The sequence below is a fragment of the Mesoplodon densirostris genome, chromosome 6 (genome assembly GCF_025265405.1).
Source record: "Mesoplodon densirostris isolate mMesDen1 chromosome 6, mMesDen1 primary haplotype, whole genome shotgun sequence".
Classification (NCBI taxonomy): Eukaryota; Metazoa; Chordata; class Mammalia; order Artiodactyla; family Ziphiidae; genus Mesoplodon; species Mesoplodon densirostris.
This window is the reverse complement of record NC_082666.1, coordinates 8,783,607-8,800,564: the sequence shown is the minus strand read 5'-3', so window position 1 is coordinate 8,800,564 and position 16,958 is coordinate 8,783,607. Positions and strand designations below refer to the sequence as shown.

Sequence of the window (16,958 nt, the reverse complement as noted above, 5' to 3'; positions counted from 1 at the left end):
TACAGAATACCTGGCACCTGTATGTGTACACACACATATATGTACACATATACATATATAGAGAGAGCATCTATTAGGCGCCAGGCATTCTGTACCTCTTGCCTTGAATTCTCACAACGATCCTATTAGATAGGGATTATTGTCACCATATTCTAGATGTGGCAGCTGAAACTGGGAGAGGTTAAAGTCATGTGTCAAAGAGAATATTGCTATTAAGTTATGGTGTCCAGACACATGCCCAAGCCCCGTGGATTCCAGAGCCCACGTCTGTTCAGTGCATCGTGTCCTCCCAGATGCCCTGTGTACAATGGACAGGTGTCTTCTCTCATTAGTGGGCATCCAGGAGCTCTCATCTCTCCTTTCCATGGCCTGTCACAGAAGCATCTGTTAACTTGGTTCCTGGCATCCCATGTGACATATGGAGATAGGTATAGGTCATGTGAAGTCAGCGCAGTCCATACCTTGGCCTGCAAAACTGTCAGCAATGACGCTTTCTCTTACTGTCACCTGATGAGCTTCTAGCGATGGGAACAGATTTTTAACTGGATGTGTGTTTTCGCTATTGACAAAACTAGTGCTTCTCAAGCTAGCTGTGATAAAGGACCAGTTTTTTCCTTTCCAATCAGTTAAGGACTGATACTTTAAAAAAATACAATAAAAATGTCATGGGGATTGCTATAAAAGTTTCCAAATGCTTGCTCTCAAATTCCGTAATTATCTCATTGTGGGCTGGTGGAATAAACAGTTTGTGGTCCAACACTGGTCTGTGGATGCATCTTGAATAGCACTTTACCATATAATTTAGAGGAGGCTGAGGCTTCAGAAGAAACGTACACTTTCTATAAGCCACAATTAAAAAAAAAATTAAATTTACAGTAATAGATAGTGTCTCTGTTTAGCATGCTAACTTATAATATGGTGTCTGCAACTTTTTAAAATTGTAAAAGTAATTCATACTTGAAACAAAAACTCAAACAGAACGAAAATATCCAAACTTAAAATGTTCCCCTTACTTTCACTCCCACCCTCCAAACTGCTATTATCAATTCTTTTTTAAAAATTAATTAATTTATTTATTTTGGCTGCGCTGTGTCTTAGTTGTGGCACGCGAGATCTTTTAGTTGCGGCATGAGGACTTCTTAGCTGCGGCATGCATGCGGGATCTAGTTCCCCGACCAGGGAGTGAACCCGGGCCCCCTGCATTGGGAATGTGGAGTCTTACCCACTGGACCACCAGGGACGTCCCTCCATTCTTAACTTGGACGTTCGTCTCATGTTCGAGAAGGAAGGGTGGATCAAGATTTATGAAGAGGGAAGGGATGGGCGAGGCATTTTCAAAATTTACCCAATTTTTTACTCTATCTTGATTTTTATTTCAAGGGGGGAAGTACGACTTCTAAGCATCATACTTTATGACAACTTTATTACTCTGTATAGTTTCAAAGTCACATGACAGCTGTTTTTGGTTTCCAGTGTTTTCTAACCTCGATTCTCTTTTGTTGCAGAGCCAGATCACATTAATGGACATACCCGTGTTTAAAGCCATCCAGCCGGAGGTCTGTACCTTGTTCTTGACACTGTGCTACTAATGCTGGGGCTGGGAGGGGAGGATTTAGTCGGCCATGTTAGACTGACTCAGTTTCCCGGTTTCTCTCTTGAAGTCTCTATAAACTCACGTTATTGATTTAAGCCCCCATTAAAGAGGGCGTCCAGGAGCTTTCCATTCTCAGAGGTGCTCACTCTTTGAGTCAGGTGTTTAGGTTCTCCAGAGGATGTCACTGCATTTGGCCCCCTCTGGCAGGGCTGTGGGCAGTCGGTGCCTACCGCCTTCACACCTGAGTCAGGCCTGACCACACTGATTCCTTTACCCAGGCCACCTCTGCTGGAGACGCTCACTGTTGAGACAGAGATGGGAGAGAACGTTTCCTAGAGAGCCTTCTTTCTGTTGATGCCAAATTCTGGTGGTTGCCTTGTTTCTGATTTTGAAGCCAGTTGCCACAGCAAAACACATACATATTCATGTTAAAAGCATACATATATTTTTAGAAACAGCATATTCAATAAAGAGAAAAAAAGTTGATTTTAGTCTTCGAAAAAAAATCCCTGGAAATGTTTAGCAGTTGATAACGAGGCTTTACAGTTATTTTAGTCAGGGTCCTGGTTTTGTTATCAAGTAATAGAAATCCATTTCGCGTAGCTGAGTAGGCAGAAGAATAATTTGTTGCAAGCATAAAGGGGGCACTTTCAGAAGCTATGGCATGGAGTTCAGGCAGCCTGAAGAGCCGAGCAGGATGCAAGCCCTCTCCCTGCTCCCTGCCTCGCCTCTGCTTTTCCCTCTCCTCTGCTTTCCCCTCTCCTCTCTCTCCTGCCCTCTGTCCTGTCTGCCCCTGTGGCCCAACGTGGCCTCCCCAAAGGGCCCATATTTATGTGATGCCGTGGAAGCCACCTTCCACACCTGAACCAGCAAATCTTAGTCCAGCCCCGCTGAGTCCTGTGTCCAGTGCTGGTTCAGAGACTCAGGTCAGGATTAGGGGGCCAAGATGAGCGAGAACAGCTGAGAGGACCCAGCCTTGTGAGTGGGGTGCAGATTTCAGAGAAGAGGGGTGTGGGTGGGGGATACGTCAAAACTATGGTGTGAATTCCAGAACACCACTCTGAACATGATGCCCTTCTTACAGACTTTGAGAAGAACAGCATATTTTAATACAAAGCCAGACAAAGGATCCAGGCCTTCCTAGAGCTGGCATCCAACCCACTACAAATCAGGGGGAAACTAGTATTGCTAGCTGCACTCAGCATTTGTGTGAAGACGTGGCAGTGATTTGTATTTCAGTGTATGTGTGTGTGTGTGTGTGTGTGGTGTTCATTAGGTTTGGGGGGCAGAACTATGTTTGCTTTTTTGAACTGTCTGACTTCAGTCTTTTTCTATTTTCTTCTAATGTGGGATTACACATTCTAATTAAAAACAAAAACAAAAACAGAAAACAACCCAACACACTACATCTTGGAGCCTCTTGGGGAAGTAGTTGTGCGATGGTTGCCTTAGTTCTCAACTGAACCTAGCTCTGCTCGTGTTCTCTGCTTAGCTTTGATCTGGAGCAGTTTAGACGCTTGGATCTTTATTCTTTGTCCTGAGCATCAAGGAGGGCAGCCCAGCCTGCTGTGAGCCCAGGGAGACTGGGGTGGCTGTTCGGGCTGACTGCAGGAGGGAAGGGATGGGGAATTCTTCAGAGGCACAAGCAGGGGCAGACCAAGACTTTTCCCAGGGCACTGCAGTTCGGAAGGTGCCTCTTCCAGGGCATATCTCGATTCAAGTTGTCACAGGACATTAAGGTGGAGATGTTTTGCTCTCAAGACCAGCTTGGAGCTGTGGTTCTCAATCGTGGCTGCACATCAGAATCACCTGGGCAGCCTTGGAGACACGGGGTGCCTGGACTCTACCCTAGACCATGGAATCTGAGTCTCTGGGTTAGAGTCTAGAACACAGTCAGCTGTGTTTTGTATAGAAGCTTACCAGGTGATTCTGCTGCAGAGTCAGGATTAAGAATGAACTGCTTTGAGGTATCTGGAGAAACCCTAAACTTTTATGTCTTAGATCTATGATATGTTAGCTAGAGACGGAAGAGTTTGTTACTCATTGTCATTGTCAAAACTGTGGTTAAAAGGAGCACCCTGGGAGCTGTCCCAGCTTTTCTGCTCTTGTTATTGCTGTTAGCAGACTGAAAACTGCAACTTTTCCCCTTGATGATGTCTGCCACGTTATGGCTGGACCACCCCAGCGTCAGAAGCACACGTATAAGGGACACTTGTAAGTTTGATGTAGACGAGACTTTCCAGGAAGCAGAGGCCAGCATGTGAGAGCAAGATGGGCATTGTGAGTGTCTGGACTCCCAGAAGATCAGGAAACCTGTGCCTTTCATTCCTGGCTGTGCATCAGAATCACTTGAGGAGCTCCGTAAAAAAAAAAATCCAGATGCCTAGGCTTTATCCTTGGAGATTCTGATTCCATAGGGTTAGAGTGGGGCTGGGAATCCATTTCAGTCAGTTGTAGTCACTCTTCTTTTTGATGCATAAATTATCCTGCCTCTAACCAATGGGGGCCCTTTCATGTCATCTCCTGTATCCTTTTAACATGATCCCATTATTTTTTGATAGCTTCCTTGCTCTTTGATACAACAAGGCATGCTAATTTCCTGCTGAAGACCTGGAATCAGGCATTCCCTCAGGGGTCCTGGTTCCTTTTAGTAGAGGGTAGTATTTAGAAACCTGCAGTCTGGGTGAGAGGATGTTCATTGCTACTGGATTGCCATTGCTTTTAGACCTTTTTGGTGGACGGGGCTAGGAAATATTTATTTTTTAAAAGGAAATGTCATGAGTTCATGATTGGGTAGGTAGTCCTTCCTTCCCTCCTCATCCTTGTCATGACTCCTCTGAGGGTGGTGTACATTTCCCCACCCCATGGACTTCGTGCCTGGCCCGTGACTTGGGCACAAGTGATGGGATGCAAGTGGTGAGCTGAGGCAGTAAGAGGCAGGAAGCTTCACCAGCCGTCTCGGAACCTCCACTCTCTGTGAGGGACCCATAGCTATTGTGCATTTAGCCCGAGTCCCCAAATGAGGACATTAAAGATGACCTGACCCCAACCCAAAGCCTGAATTCCAGGCTAACCTGGCACAGCCCAGCCAACCTGGCAAAGATTAGCTGAACTGCAGTCACTCGGCTGACCGATGAGCATGAAATAAATGTTGTCTTTGTGAGCCTATGAGATTTCAGGATTGTTCGTTAGACCACTTTATCGTGTGGAAACACGACCAGTACAACGTTGACCTTTCCCTCTTACATTCCAGGATTCAAATCTAACATTCCAGGATTGTTAATTTAATTCCCTTGGTTTTTATATGTTTTCTTTTACACTGACAATTCTGGTTCCTAACAACAATAAATAATGACTTTTTTGTATTATCTCATCATATATACGTATAATAGTTTTAAAATAATAATATCAGTATTACTATTGACCAGCAGACTACTAGTTAAATTTGAGCATTTCTTTGCAGTTCTGTTTGTCTTTAGTTCCTTTTCTTCTCTCCCTCCTACCACTTACACATGCAGGTGGGCCTCCCTCCTTGGCTTCTCCCAAAGGTCTTTGGAAGCACCAGGGCAGAGAAGGAGTTTATGCCCACTTGGTTCTGAAGGGTGGCATCCTGAGAGACCCTGTTGTCATCCCAGTGCCTGGAACACAGTAGATACTCAGTTAATATGTGCTGAATGAGTGAAGGGTGATGACTGATTGAATGAGAGGAGAAGCGCTGTAACAGAACGTTATCTGACCAAGTTTAGGCACATGGCCAAGGAGGGCGTACCAAGTAAGGGGACGTGATCACCCGGGTGCCTGTTTTGCGGTGTAACCACTTCCCCCAAAGCAAGGGTTTTGTCTGGTGAGCTCAGTCTTTGAAGATTCAGATTTCCAACTGCTGTTGATAACTGAGGGTAGAACTGTGGCTTCTGCTCATTTCTGCAAGGGGGACTGCAAGAGCATCGGCCCAGGGCTTAGAGGAAGCCAGGCAGATGGTGAGTTAAGGATTGGCAGAGAGCAAGGAAAGTGGAAGTTAGCAAATACGGAACCATAACTGCCCGGTTCCCCAGTGACTCCCACAAGTGACCAATTTTATCAAACACTGGCGCGTTAACGCAGATACAACTTTGTAGCATAATAGCTCACAGCTGTGTTTAACTTACTAGCTGTGGCCTAGAACCCCATCCCCACCGTGGTGGATTGGGCTGCAGGGCTGGGTGGGTTCCTGGCTGCCGTGGCTCGGGGTGGGGGCTGCATTGTGAAGGAGGGCTTTCTGAGGGGTCCTGGTGGCAGCAGCCTTGGGAGAGGGTACATTTTCAGGGTGGCACTTGTCCCCCCAGCCTTGCCTACCAAATCTGTCTGTCATTATGCCCACCTCCCAGCCTGTGGAATCGAAGGCCCAACAGTTTCTCAGAGACCAGCTTGAACGTCGGAATTGTTTTTGTCATTAGTTTTAACGTGGAACATCAAGGGGGAACTGCTGTTCTTAGAATGTGCTGAAAATGTGCACGCTCTGCGCTTGACTCAGCCCACTTTCTATCCAAGCCCAGCTGCTAGGCCCACTGGTGCTGCCCGGTGTGCTGGAGAGCACGGGCTCAGCCTGGCAAGGCTTTGTGCAGTCCCAGCTTCACCCTTCCTAGCTTGGACTGTGGACAAGTTACTCATTCTCCTTATGCTTCAATTTTCTCATGTGTAAAATGGTAGTTTTCACCTTACAATGGGCGTGTAAGAACTCAGGGCAATGCCTGCATATGCTAAGTTCCCACTAACTTGTGGCTGTAATTTCTCACCGGTGCATATTTTGAATAGGTTCTATGCATTTTTTTAATATTTATTTTTATTTATTTATTTGGTTGCACCGGTCTTAGTTGCAGCAGGCAGGCTCCGTATTTGTGGCATGCGCACTCTCAGTTGTGGCATGCATGTGGGATCTAGTTCCCTGACAAGGGATGGAACCCAGCCCTGCTGCATTTTTAAAAAATTATTTATTTATTTATTTATTTGGCTTCATTGGGTCTTCATTGCTGCATGCAGACTTTCTCTAATTGTGGCGAGCAGGGGCTACTCTTCATTGGGCAGCGTGGGCTTCTCATTGTGGTTGCTTTTCTTGTTGTGGAGCACGGGCTCTAGGTGCATGGGCGTCAGTTGTTGTGGCATGTGGGCTCAGTAGTTGCGTTGTTCAGGCTCAGTACTTGTGGCTCGCGGGTTCTAGAGTGCAGGCTCAGTAGTTGTGGTGCACGGGTTTAGTTGCTCCACGGCATGTGGGATCTTCCCAGACCAGGGATCGAATCCATGTCCTCTTCATTGGCAGGCGGATTCTTCACCACAGTGCCATGAGGGAAGTCTGGGTTCTGTGCTTTTTGGACGTGAGATCATGCTCAAAAGAACATTCAGTGATGCCTGGGTGGGAGCCAGTGGCCCAGAGGAGGTGATGCTCTGAGTAGCAGAGTGGTTAAGAGCACTGTACTTAGAATCCTTCAGACCCAAGTTCACACCCTAGTTCCCTGGGTGGCGGGGAGGCTGCCATCTACATGGAGACTCACACCACGGTGACCTGGGGGCCATGCGAAGACTGCATGGGAAGACTCTCTCTGCCTTAGAGTCAGGACACTGGCACTGAGCCTTGAAGGCTGAAAGGGATCGTATCTGAGGGCTGATTCAAGGAATGGGATGGGAGTGGGAAGGGCGTTTCAGGCAGAGTGAATAACTCACTGAAAAGGCAGATAGTATATTTACCAAAGTTTAACACTACTTTTAGTGCCTGGCTTCTGGGGAGAAAAACCGGTGAGCCCATTGTTCTCTCGGTTCTGTGTTCCTCAGGGGCATGGTTTCCGGGGATGTGGACGTGCTCACCAGAGGTCAGTGTGTCACTCTCTTGCTGACTGGCAGCTGGGGGTGTGCAGGGTCTCAGAGGCATGTGGATGGGTGTCCAGCAGGCCCGAGTGTGATGGAAACAAACTGCGGTGGGTACCAAACTCAGTGAGGTAGAAGGCATCTCCATGTGCCTGTGTTTTCCAGTCTTGCTGTCCCTGCTGACATTGCTCCATCCCTGCTGCCAGATTTCCCAGTAGTCAGGCGGACCTTCACTCATTCACTTCTTCATCTGTCTGCTGTGCCACGTGCTGGAGAGACAGAGGGGACATGGGCACCATCCAGTGAGAGTGAGGGGCGGACATGTAAACGGACAGTGGACAAGAGGCATTTGGGGCTGGCAGGGCCTCGAGGAGAGGGTGGCGGGTAGAGGGGTCAGGAGGCAGAGCTTTAGCTTGTTAACCTTGGGGGTTCATGGAAGGGTTTCGAAAGGGGAGTGACATGGACAGATTTGTATTTTAGGGTGTTCGTTCTAACTGCGGAGACAGAGCCCCCTGCAGTCAGGGAGACCGGTCTGGGGAGTGTGCAGCCGTGGGTGGGAGGCAAGGGTGGTAGTGATGGTGGGGAGGGGCCTGCCCCTAGACTGAATAGGGGGCTGCTGTGAGGGTCGAGGCAAGAAGACACAGCAGACAGAGGGGTGCACTCTGCGTGTGGGGAGCAGAGGGCAGAGAAGGAGGCAGAGGAAGCGGCCCTGGAGGCAGGAGGAGGCCCAGGGAGCCCAGTGTCCTGAAGTCGAGCAGGGTGGTGGGCAGCGTTTTGTCCAGGGGAGGGAGGCCAGGAGGTCCTGGAAGGAGAAGGATTTCAGAGTTCAGGGTCAGAGGTGGGTTCGCTCTGGCGACTGTGCTTGAAGGGGTGATGGCTGTGCTTGTGGGTAGCTGAGGTGGAGGGGGATGAAAGTCTTTCCAGGAGGAGGTTGAGGTGCATTGTGACCCAGAATTGAAAGGACACCACCCAGTGTACAGACCTCCCCGGAGATGATGGCGGGAGAGTGGGAGGAGGAAACTGTGAGCCAGAGCTGAAGGCGAGAGCATCCTGGGCTCGGGAGCCAATGGCAACATGGAGGGGAGATGGAAGGGCCCAGAAATGGCTCAGAAGAAAGCTGCAGGCCTAGACTGGAGCCTCGTGAGGGAAGGGACCAGAGTGTCACCAGCACCTGACACTTGGGTTTGAGGCACAGGCCAGGTGCTGAGTGTCAGTGGAAGGCAGGCAAGGGGTGTTCCAGCTGGGCATGCATCCTGGATCCTCACTCCCCTCCTCCCTGCGGCCCTGGAGGGAGCCTGGGATTTAAAGGGGATATGTATATGTATATGTATAGCTGATTCACTTTGTTATAAAGCAGAAACTAACACTCCATTGTAAAACAATTATACTCTAATAAAGGTGTTAAAAAAAAGTTACCTCAAAAACAAACCAACCAACCAACAAATAAATAAAGGGCAGATCCGGTGAGAAGGAGGCGGTGGGAGTGCATTAAGAAATGTTTTGGGAAAATGGAGGCGGTATCCAGATAGAACCCTTGTCCTTGGGCGGCACTCACTCTAGAGAGATTTGGTTTCACCCTTCCCCAAATCAGGGCTTGAGTCCTCGGGGCCTGGCTGGACCGGCATCTGCTGGTCTGCCGAGGGATGGAAGACTCCCCACTGAAGTACACGGTTTCGTCTGGGCCACATGACACGTTGCAGTTCAGGAAAACACTGCCTGTGGGTTCAGGAACCTGACCCTCTGGCCTTTTGTCTGGATACCATTTGCTTGCTCTGAAGAAGCGGGCATTCCAGAAAGCAGAGGTCAGTGTTGGATGTTGGACAAACCCTGTGTGTCTTTGCTGCTCCTTGGAATCACAGCGTTTGGCCCTGGGAGAAGGGAAGAACGTTGCCAGCAAGGCAGTTTTTTGTAAAGAGGAGATCGGTTTCGCTGACATCATTAAAACCCCTCTTTCAGGTCACATGCTGGGCCATTTTCTCAGACCATTTCCCTCCACTGACGCAGCCTAGCCTAAGCCACTGCCATCTCTCCTCCGATCACATCTCCCCACGTTCAATCCCGGCCCCTCAACCTCCTCTCTGTATTTGGAGACATCTCTCTAAAGCCAAAATCCGACTGTGTCCCTGTCCTACTTAGAACCCTCTGGGGTTCAGTGCTCCTAGGCTGCCGACCTGCCTCTTTTACCCAGCCGGCCAGGCTCTGCATGATGGGCCAGCCGTAGACCTCCTGCCGCAGCCCACCGCTCCATGCTGCCCCGCGGCCTCCCTCGTCTCCCTGCCTTCCCATGTGCTGTGCTCTCCACCTGGAATGCCCACCTCTTCCCCATCACAGGCGACTCCTCCTCCTCTGTCAGGAGATGCAGTGAGCAGCTTAGATCTCAGGGTGCTGCAGGTTCCCCTCGGTTCCCTCTCACCTCACCATCTACCACCGCTCGTGTACAGTGCTCTTCACTGTGCTAAAATGTCACGACTTTGGAAAGTCTGAACGATGAGTGTTTCACGTCTGTCTCCCTCCTAGATTATAAACTCCACGGATGCAGGGATCATGCCAGTACCCCATATCCTGTGACCTGGCACAGTGCCTGATATTATTTGTTGAATATATGTAGGCTGTAGGAGTAAGAATAATAATAGTATGGTCCCACTGAATACTCTCGCCGTCTACGCTCTCCTGTCTCTTTGTTAAAAAAACGGAATCAGGTAGTAGGGGGTGAGCCAGCTGCCCTCCAGTTGGGCCGAGGCCTGGGGAGGACGGCTCCAGCGTTTCAGTGTTGATGTTAGTTAGCAACAGAAGCCTGGGCAGCTGTCTTTCTCATCTGTTACTGCTCTGAGTTTGCATTTGTTATTTGCTTCGCATTTCCTAGTAATCACTCCATCCTTTGTAAGGATTTCTTGTCACAGTGAAAACAAAGTGGGAACGGGCTTTCCCCCAGCTCCCCTCGTGATGGAGACAGAGGTTGGAGTCCCTCTCTGGGCCCCAGAGAAAGACCTGCCTGAAGGGTGGGGAGAGCCGTCTGGGGCAGGAGTCAGGTCTGGCTGCAGACCTAGGCCAGCAGCACATTTGATCCAGTGAAACCAACACTGCAATTTCCAGACTCATTTTTTCTCCCTTTTTGAGTGTGGGTATGACATTAGTGCTGGTTAGAAACCAAATTTCCTTTTAAATGAATTAATAACACAAAACAGAACATTTGGCGAACAGCTGTTTTCGTCCATGGGGACTTGCCTCCTGGTTGTGATTCTGTCTGCGAGAAAAACAGGGTTTGCTTAGACTCTTGCTGCAGGAGCAACTGCCTGATTGCAGGCAGTTTGGTGGGATGGGAGGCTCATGCTTCCGAGGCAGGAAGATCTGCATGTGAAGCCTGGCTCCGCTGCTCTCCAGCTGTGTGATCATGGCAGGTTCATTTACCTCCCTGGGCCTCATCTCCTTCATTGTAAAATGGAAACGATGCCCGTCTCACAGTGCTGTGATGCTTCAAGGAGATCACATGGGCAGGCAGCCTGGTGCACAGCAGAAACTCAACAAGCTATTTCTCCTCTTTTGAGAGAGGTCAGTGATGTAATAAGGAGAAAAGCAACGACAGGCTAATAAGTCAAGCTTAGAAGGGCCCTGGGCCCAGCAGTGTGTCGAAATCTCTGAGGAAGGACCTTTTGACACTGCTGTTCCCTAACTCCAGCCACGGTAGCACATTATGGGGTCAGTACTTGTCAGGAGTTGTTGGATGAATGAGAGGCAGGTAGAGGAGCATTTCCTTTGGGGCTCTGGAGTGAGAAGGACTAGGTTTGTATCTCTGGGACCATGCTTAAGTCACTTAATCACCCCAAGGCTCAAGTCACATGTCTGCAAAATGGAGCTGATGATATGACTGCCTCAAAAAGTTGGACCTGAGGACGGAGTGAGATTTTTTCAGCCTTATTGAGGCATAATTGACATATAATAAATCATGCATAAATAAAGCCAATAAGTTGATGAGTTTGGATGTATGTATATACATGTGAAACCATCATCACATCAAGATAATAAACATACCCATCACCCAGAAAGTTTCTCTGTGCTCCTTGCAGCCCCTCCCTCCTCTCCACTCCCACCGCTGTCTTCTTAAAATCAGGTAATATAAGTCCTTAAAATGTGTTCTTCTATTTCAAAATTGTTTTGGCTATTCTAGTCCTCTGCATTTCCATAGGAATTTTAAAATCAGCTTGTTAGGTTTTACAAAACTTGCTAGGCTATGATTGTGATTGGGTTGACTCCATAGATCAATCTGAGGAAAACTGGCATCTTAACAATACTGGGTCCCTGGAACCATGAACATAGTATGCACATCCATGTATTTAGGTCTTCTTTAAGTTATTTTAGTAATGCTATATACTTTTCAGTGTATAGGTCTTACACATCTTTTGTCAGATTTATTCCTAAGTATTTCATTTTCTATGCTGTTGTAAATGTTATTTTATTTAAATTCCAATTGTTCATTACTAGTTTATAGAAATGTGACTGATTTTTGTAAATTGACCTGTATCCTACAACTTTGCTAAACTCACTTATTCTAGGAGCTTTTTTTGTAGATCCTATAGGATTTTCTACAAGATGATGATAGCTCTGTGAATAACAACAGTTTAATTTCTTTCTTTCTAAACTAGATGCTTTTATTTCTTTTCCTTGTCTTATTAACTGGCTATAATCTCTAGTACCATGTTGAGCAGAAGCGATGAGAGCAGATATCCTTGGCTTGTTTCTAGTCTTAGAGGAAAAGTGGTCTTTCATTTTTAAGTATGATATTAGCTGTAAACTGTAGGTTTTTCATACATGGCTTTTATCAGATTGAGGGTGTTCCCTCCTAATCCCAATTTGCTGAGAATTTTTGTCTGGAATGGGTATTGGGTTTTATCAAATGTTTTTCCTACATCTAATGAGATAATCATTTTTTTTTTTCAGTCTGTTGCTAAGGAGAATTACATGATGGATTTTTTGAATGCATTCCTGTGATAAACCCCACTTGGTCATGATGTAGAATCCTTTTTGTATATTGTTGGATTTAATTTGCTAAAATTTTGCTAAGAATTTTTGCATCTGTGTTCATGATGAGGAATACTGGTCTGTATTTTTCTTTCCTTGAAATGTCTTTTTCTGGTTTTAATATCAGTTTTTTTAATATCTGGTTTTAATATATTTCTGGTGTTATACTGACCTCATAAAACAAGTTAGGAAGCATTCTTTCCTTTTCAATTTTCCAGAAGAGTTTATGTAGAATTGGTATGATTTCTTTTGTAAATATTTGGTAGATTTCACCCGTAGAGCCATCTGGACCTGGAGTTTCCTTTGTGGAAAGGTTTTTGTTTTTTTCCTTTTAAATAGACTACTTTTTTTTTTTTGATTTTTTTTTCTTTTTTCTTTTTTTCTTTTTTGCTTTATAACAAATTTAATCAGTTATACATATACATATGTTCCCATATCCCCTCCCTTTTGCGTCTCCCTCCCACCCTCCCTATCCCACCCCTCCAGGCGGTCACAAAGCACCGAGCTGATCTCCCTGTGCTATGCGGCTGCTTCCCACTAGCTATCTACCTTACGTTTGGTAGTGTATATATGTCCATGCTGCTCTTTCACTTTGTCACAGCTTACCCTTCCCCCTCCCCATATCCTCAAGTCCATTCTCTAGTAGGTCTGTGTCTTTATTCCTGTAAATAGACTACTTTTAAGAGCAGTTTTAGCTCACAGCAAAACTGAGCAGAAATTAGAGAGTGTTCCCATATACCCCTTGTCGCCCTCCGACCCCCAACCGTTTTCCCCACTATCAACATCCCCATCAGAGTGGTACATTTGTTTCATTGATGAACCTACATCATTATTACCCAGCATCCATAGTTTACATTAGGGTTCACTCTTGGTGAACCCTTGTACATTTTATGGGTTTTGACAAATGCATAATGACATGTATCCACCACTATAGTATCATAGAGAATAGTTTCCCTGCCCTAAAAATCCTTTCTCTATTCATCCCTCTCTGTCCCCCTTGGCAACCACTGACCTTTTCAGTGTCTCCATAGCTTTGCTTTTTCCAGCCTGTCATAGAGTTGGAATCATACAGTTTTATGGCCTTCTTTCACTTAGTAATATTCATTTAAGGCTCTTCCATGTCTTTTCATGGCTTGATTAACATTTCATTTTAGCACTGAATAATATTTGATCGTCTGGATGTACCACAGTTTATCCATTCACCTGTCTTACTGAGAGACATCTTGGTTGCTTCCAAGTTTTGGCAATTATGAATGAAGCTGCTATAAACATCCAAATGCAGTTTTTTTGTGTGTAGATATAAGTTTTCATCCCCTCTGGCTAAATACCATGGAGTGCAATTGCTAGATTACTGTGGAACGGTTTTTAACTATGAATTCAATTTCTCTAATAGATGTAGAGTACTCATGTAGTATATTTCTTTTTTTTAGTGAGCTTTGGTTGTGTTTTTCAGTGAGTTTGTCTATTTTATCTAAGTTGTTAAATTTATTCCCATGAAGTTGTTCATAATATTCCCTTACCCTTTTAATATCTATAGGATCTGTAATCATTTCCACTCTCTCATTCCTGGTATTGATAATTTATGTCTCCTTTTTTCTGATCAGTCTGGCTAAGTTTATCAATTTTATTGATCTCAGAAAAACAGCATTTGCTTCCATTAGTTTTTTTCTATTGCTTTTATGTTTTGTAATTCATTGGTTTCTGTTCATATTTTTTTAAAAAAACATTTCCTTTCTTCTGCTCACTTTGGGTTTAATTCACTCTTCTAGCTTCTTAAAGTGGAAGCTGAGGTCAATGATTTGAGACCTTTCTTCATTTCTAATGTAGGCATCTGGTGCTATAAATTTCCTTTTAAGCATTGCTTTAGCTTTATCCCATACATTTTGATATTTTGGACTTCCACTTTCATTCAGTTCAAAATGTTTTCTAATTTTCCTTTTTTTTTTTTTTTTTTTTTTTTTTTGTGGTACGCGGGCCTGTCACTGTTGTGGCCTCTCCCGTTGTGGAGCACAGGCTCCGGACGCGCAGGCTCAGCAGCCATGGCTCATGGGCCCAGCCACTCCACGGCATGTGGGATCTTCCCAGACCGGGACACAACCCTGTGTCCCCTGCATCGGCAGGTGGACTCTCAACCACTGCACCACCAGGGAAGCCCCCTAATTTGCCTTTTGATTTCTTTTTGATCTGTGAATTATTAAAAATATGTTACTTAGTTTCTAAGTATTTGGGGGTTTTCTAGGTATTTTATGCTCTTGATTTCTAATTCCATTGTGTTTAGAGAACATACTTTGTATGGTTTGAAATTATTTTAAATTTATTGAGATTTACGTATGGCATAACTATGGTCAATCTTGATAAAGTTCTGAGTGAATTTGAAAAACTGTGTATTCTGCAGTTTTTGCCTAGAGCACTCTATGAATGTAATTGAGGTCAGGTGGGTTAATAGTATTATTGAAGTCATCTATATCCTAACCTAACTGATTTTCTACTTATTTGTTCTATTGATTATTGAGAGAAGAGTATTGAAACCTGCCATCGTAATTGTAGATTTGTTGATTTCTCTTTAAATTCTATCAGTTTTTGCTTTATGCATTTTGAAATTCTAGTATTAGCTGCATAAACATTTACAATTATGTCTTCCTACTGAATTTACCCTTCATCATTATGAAATGACCCACCTTATCCCTGGAACTATTCTTTGCCCTGAAATCTACTTTATTTGATAATATAGCCATCTTTCTTTTGATCAGTGTTAGCATGTGCCATGGTCTGAATGTACCTCCCAAACTCATATGTTGAAATCCAAACACCCACAGTGATGGGATTAGAACATGGGGCCTTTGGGTGGATCCCTCATTATTGGGATTAGTGCCCTTAAAAAGAGACCCCAGAGAGCTATCTCATCCCTTCTACCATGTGAGGACACAGTGAAAAGATGAACCAAGAAGTGGGCCCTTACCAGACACTGAGTCTACCAGCATATCCTGGACTTCCCAGCCTCCAGAACTGTGAGAAATAAATTTCTGTTGTTTATAAGCCACTCTATTTATGGTATTTTTGTTATAGCAACCTGAACAGACTAAGAGAGCATGATATATATTTTTCATCCTGTTACTTTCAACCTATTTGTATCTTTATATTTAAAGTGGGTTTGTTGTAGGAAGCATATAGTTGAGTCCTGCTTTTTTTCCCAATCTGACCACCTCTGCCTTTTAATCAGGGTACTTAGACTATTTATATTAAATGTGATTACTGATTTGGTTGGATTTAAATCTGTTCTTGTTCCCTCTTCTTCTGACTTCTTTTTAAGTAATTGAGCATATTTCATGATTCCATTTAATCTCTTTTATTGGCTAACTAGGTATAATTTCTTTTAGTGGTTGGTTTAGGGTTTATAATATACATCTTTAACATATAACAGTTTACTTTCAAGTGATAATATACCATTTCATATTTAATATAAGAACTTTAGAAGAGTGTACTTCTATTTACCTCTCTCCCATTCTTTGTAGTATTGTCATACATTTTACTTCTACATATGTAATAATCTTCTCAAGACATTGTTCTTGTATTTGCATTAAATAATTATCTGTTAAAGAGATTTTTAAAAGTACATGTATTTGTAGTGAGGTGGATGGACCTACTATGGACCTACAGTCTGTCATGCAGAGTGAATTAAGTCAGAAAGAGAAAAATACCATATGCTAACACATATATATGGAATCTAAAAAAAAAATGGTTATGAAGAACCTAGGGGCAGGACAGGAATAAAGACGCAGACATAGAGAATGGACTTGAGGACACGGGGAGGGGGAAGTGTAAGCTGGGACGAAGTGGGAGAGTGGCATGGACTTATATATACTACCAAATGTAAAATAGATAGCTAGTGGGAAGCAGCTGCATAGCACAGGGAGATCAGCTCGGTGCTTTGTGAGCACCTAGAGGGGTGGGATAGGGAGGGTGGGAGGGAGATGCAAGAGGGAGGAGCTATGGGGATATATGTATATGTATAGCTGATTCACTTTGTTATAAAGTAGAAACTAACACACCATTATAAAGCAATTATATTCCAGTAAAGATGTAAAAAAAATAATAAAAAATAAAAGTACATATAGTAAAGTGCAGAAGTCTGAAGGTACAGCTCAATGCATTTTTACAAAGTAACAAACTATGTAGCTGCCACTGGATCAAGATACGAAACATACCAATACCCCAGAAGCCTACCTCATGCCCCTCCAAGCCATTAACTACACCCAAGTGTGATTTATTCTAACTTCTATCACTACTAGTAGTTTGTCTATTTTTGAATTTTATATAAGTGGAATCATATTGTATCAATATATACTTTCTATTGTTACTTAATGTTATATGCGTGAGACTTATCGTGTTTGTGTGTGTAGCAGGAGCTTTAACCCTTTTCATTTCTGTATAGTGTTCCATCCATTGTATGAGTAGACCTTATTTTATTTATCCTTTCCAATGTTGATGGGTGTTTTGGTTGTTTCCAGGTTGG

General features: G+C 44.5%; 1 protein-coding gene across 8 annotated transcripts in view; it reads left to right on the top strand.

Moving 5' to 3' along the window:
• The window catches only part of RALGPS1 (Ral GEF with PH domain and SH3 binding motif 1), a 288,495-nt gene that overhangs the window by 56,300 nt on the left and 215,237 nt on the right, over positions 1–16,958 (top strand). For 7 of the 8 annotated variants that reach the window (XM_060101203.1, XM_060101200.1, XM_060101207.1 and 4 more), the window contains one exon: positions 1,506–1,556. The exons of the other annotated variant lie outside the window; for it this stretch is intronic. In XM_060101203.1, coding sequence (XP_059957186.1) covers positions 1,506–1,556 — 51 coding nt within the window. The remainder of the gene's footprint in view (positions 1–1,505; positions 1,557–16,958) is intronic. 8 annotated transcript variants of the gene reach the window in all.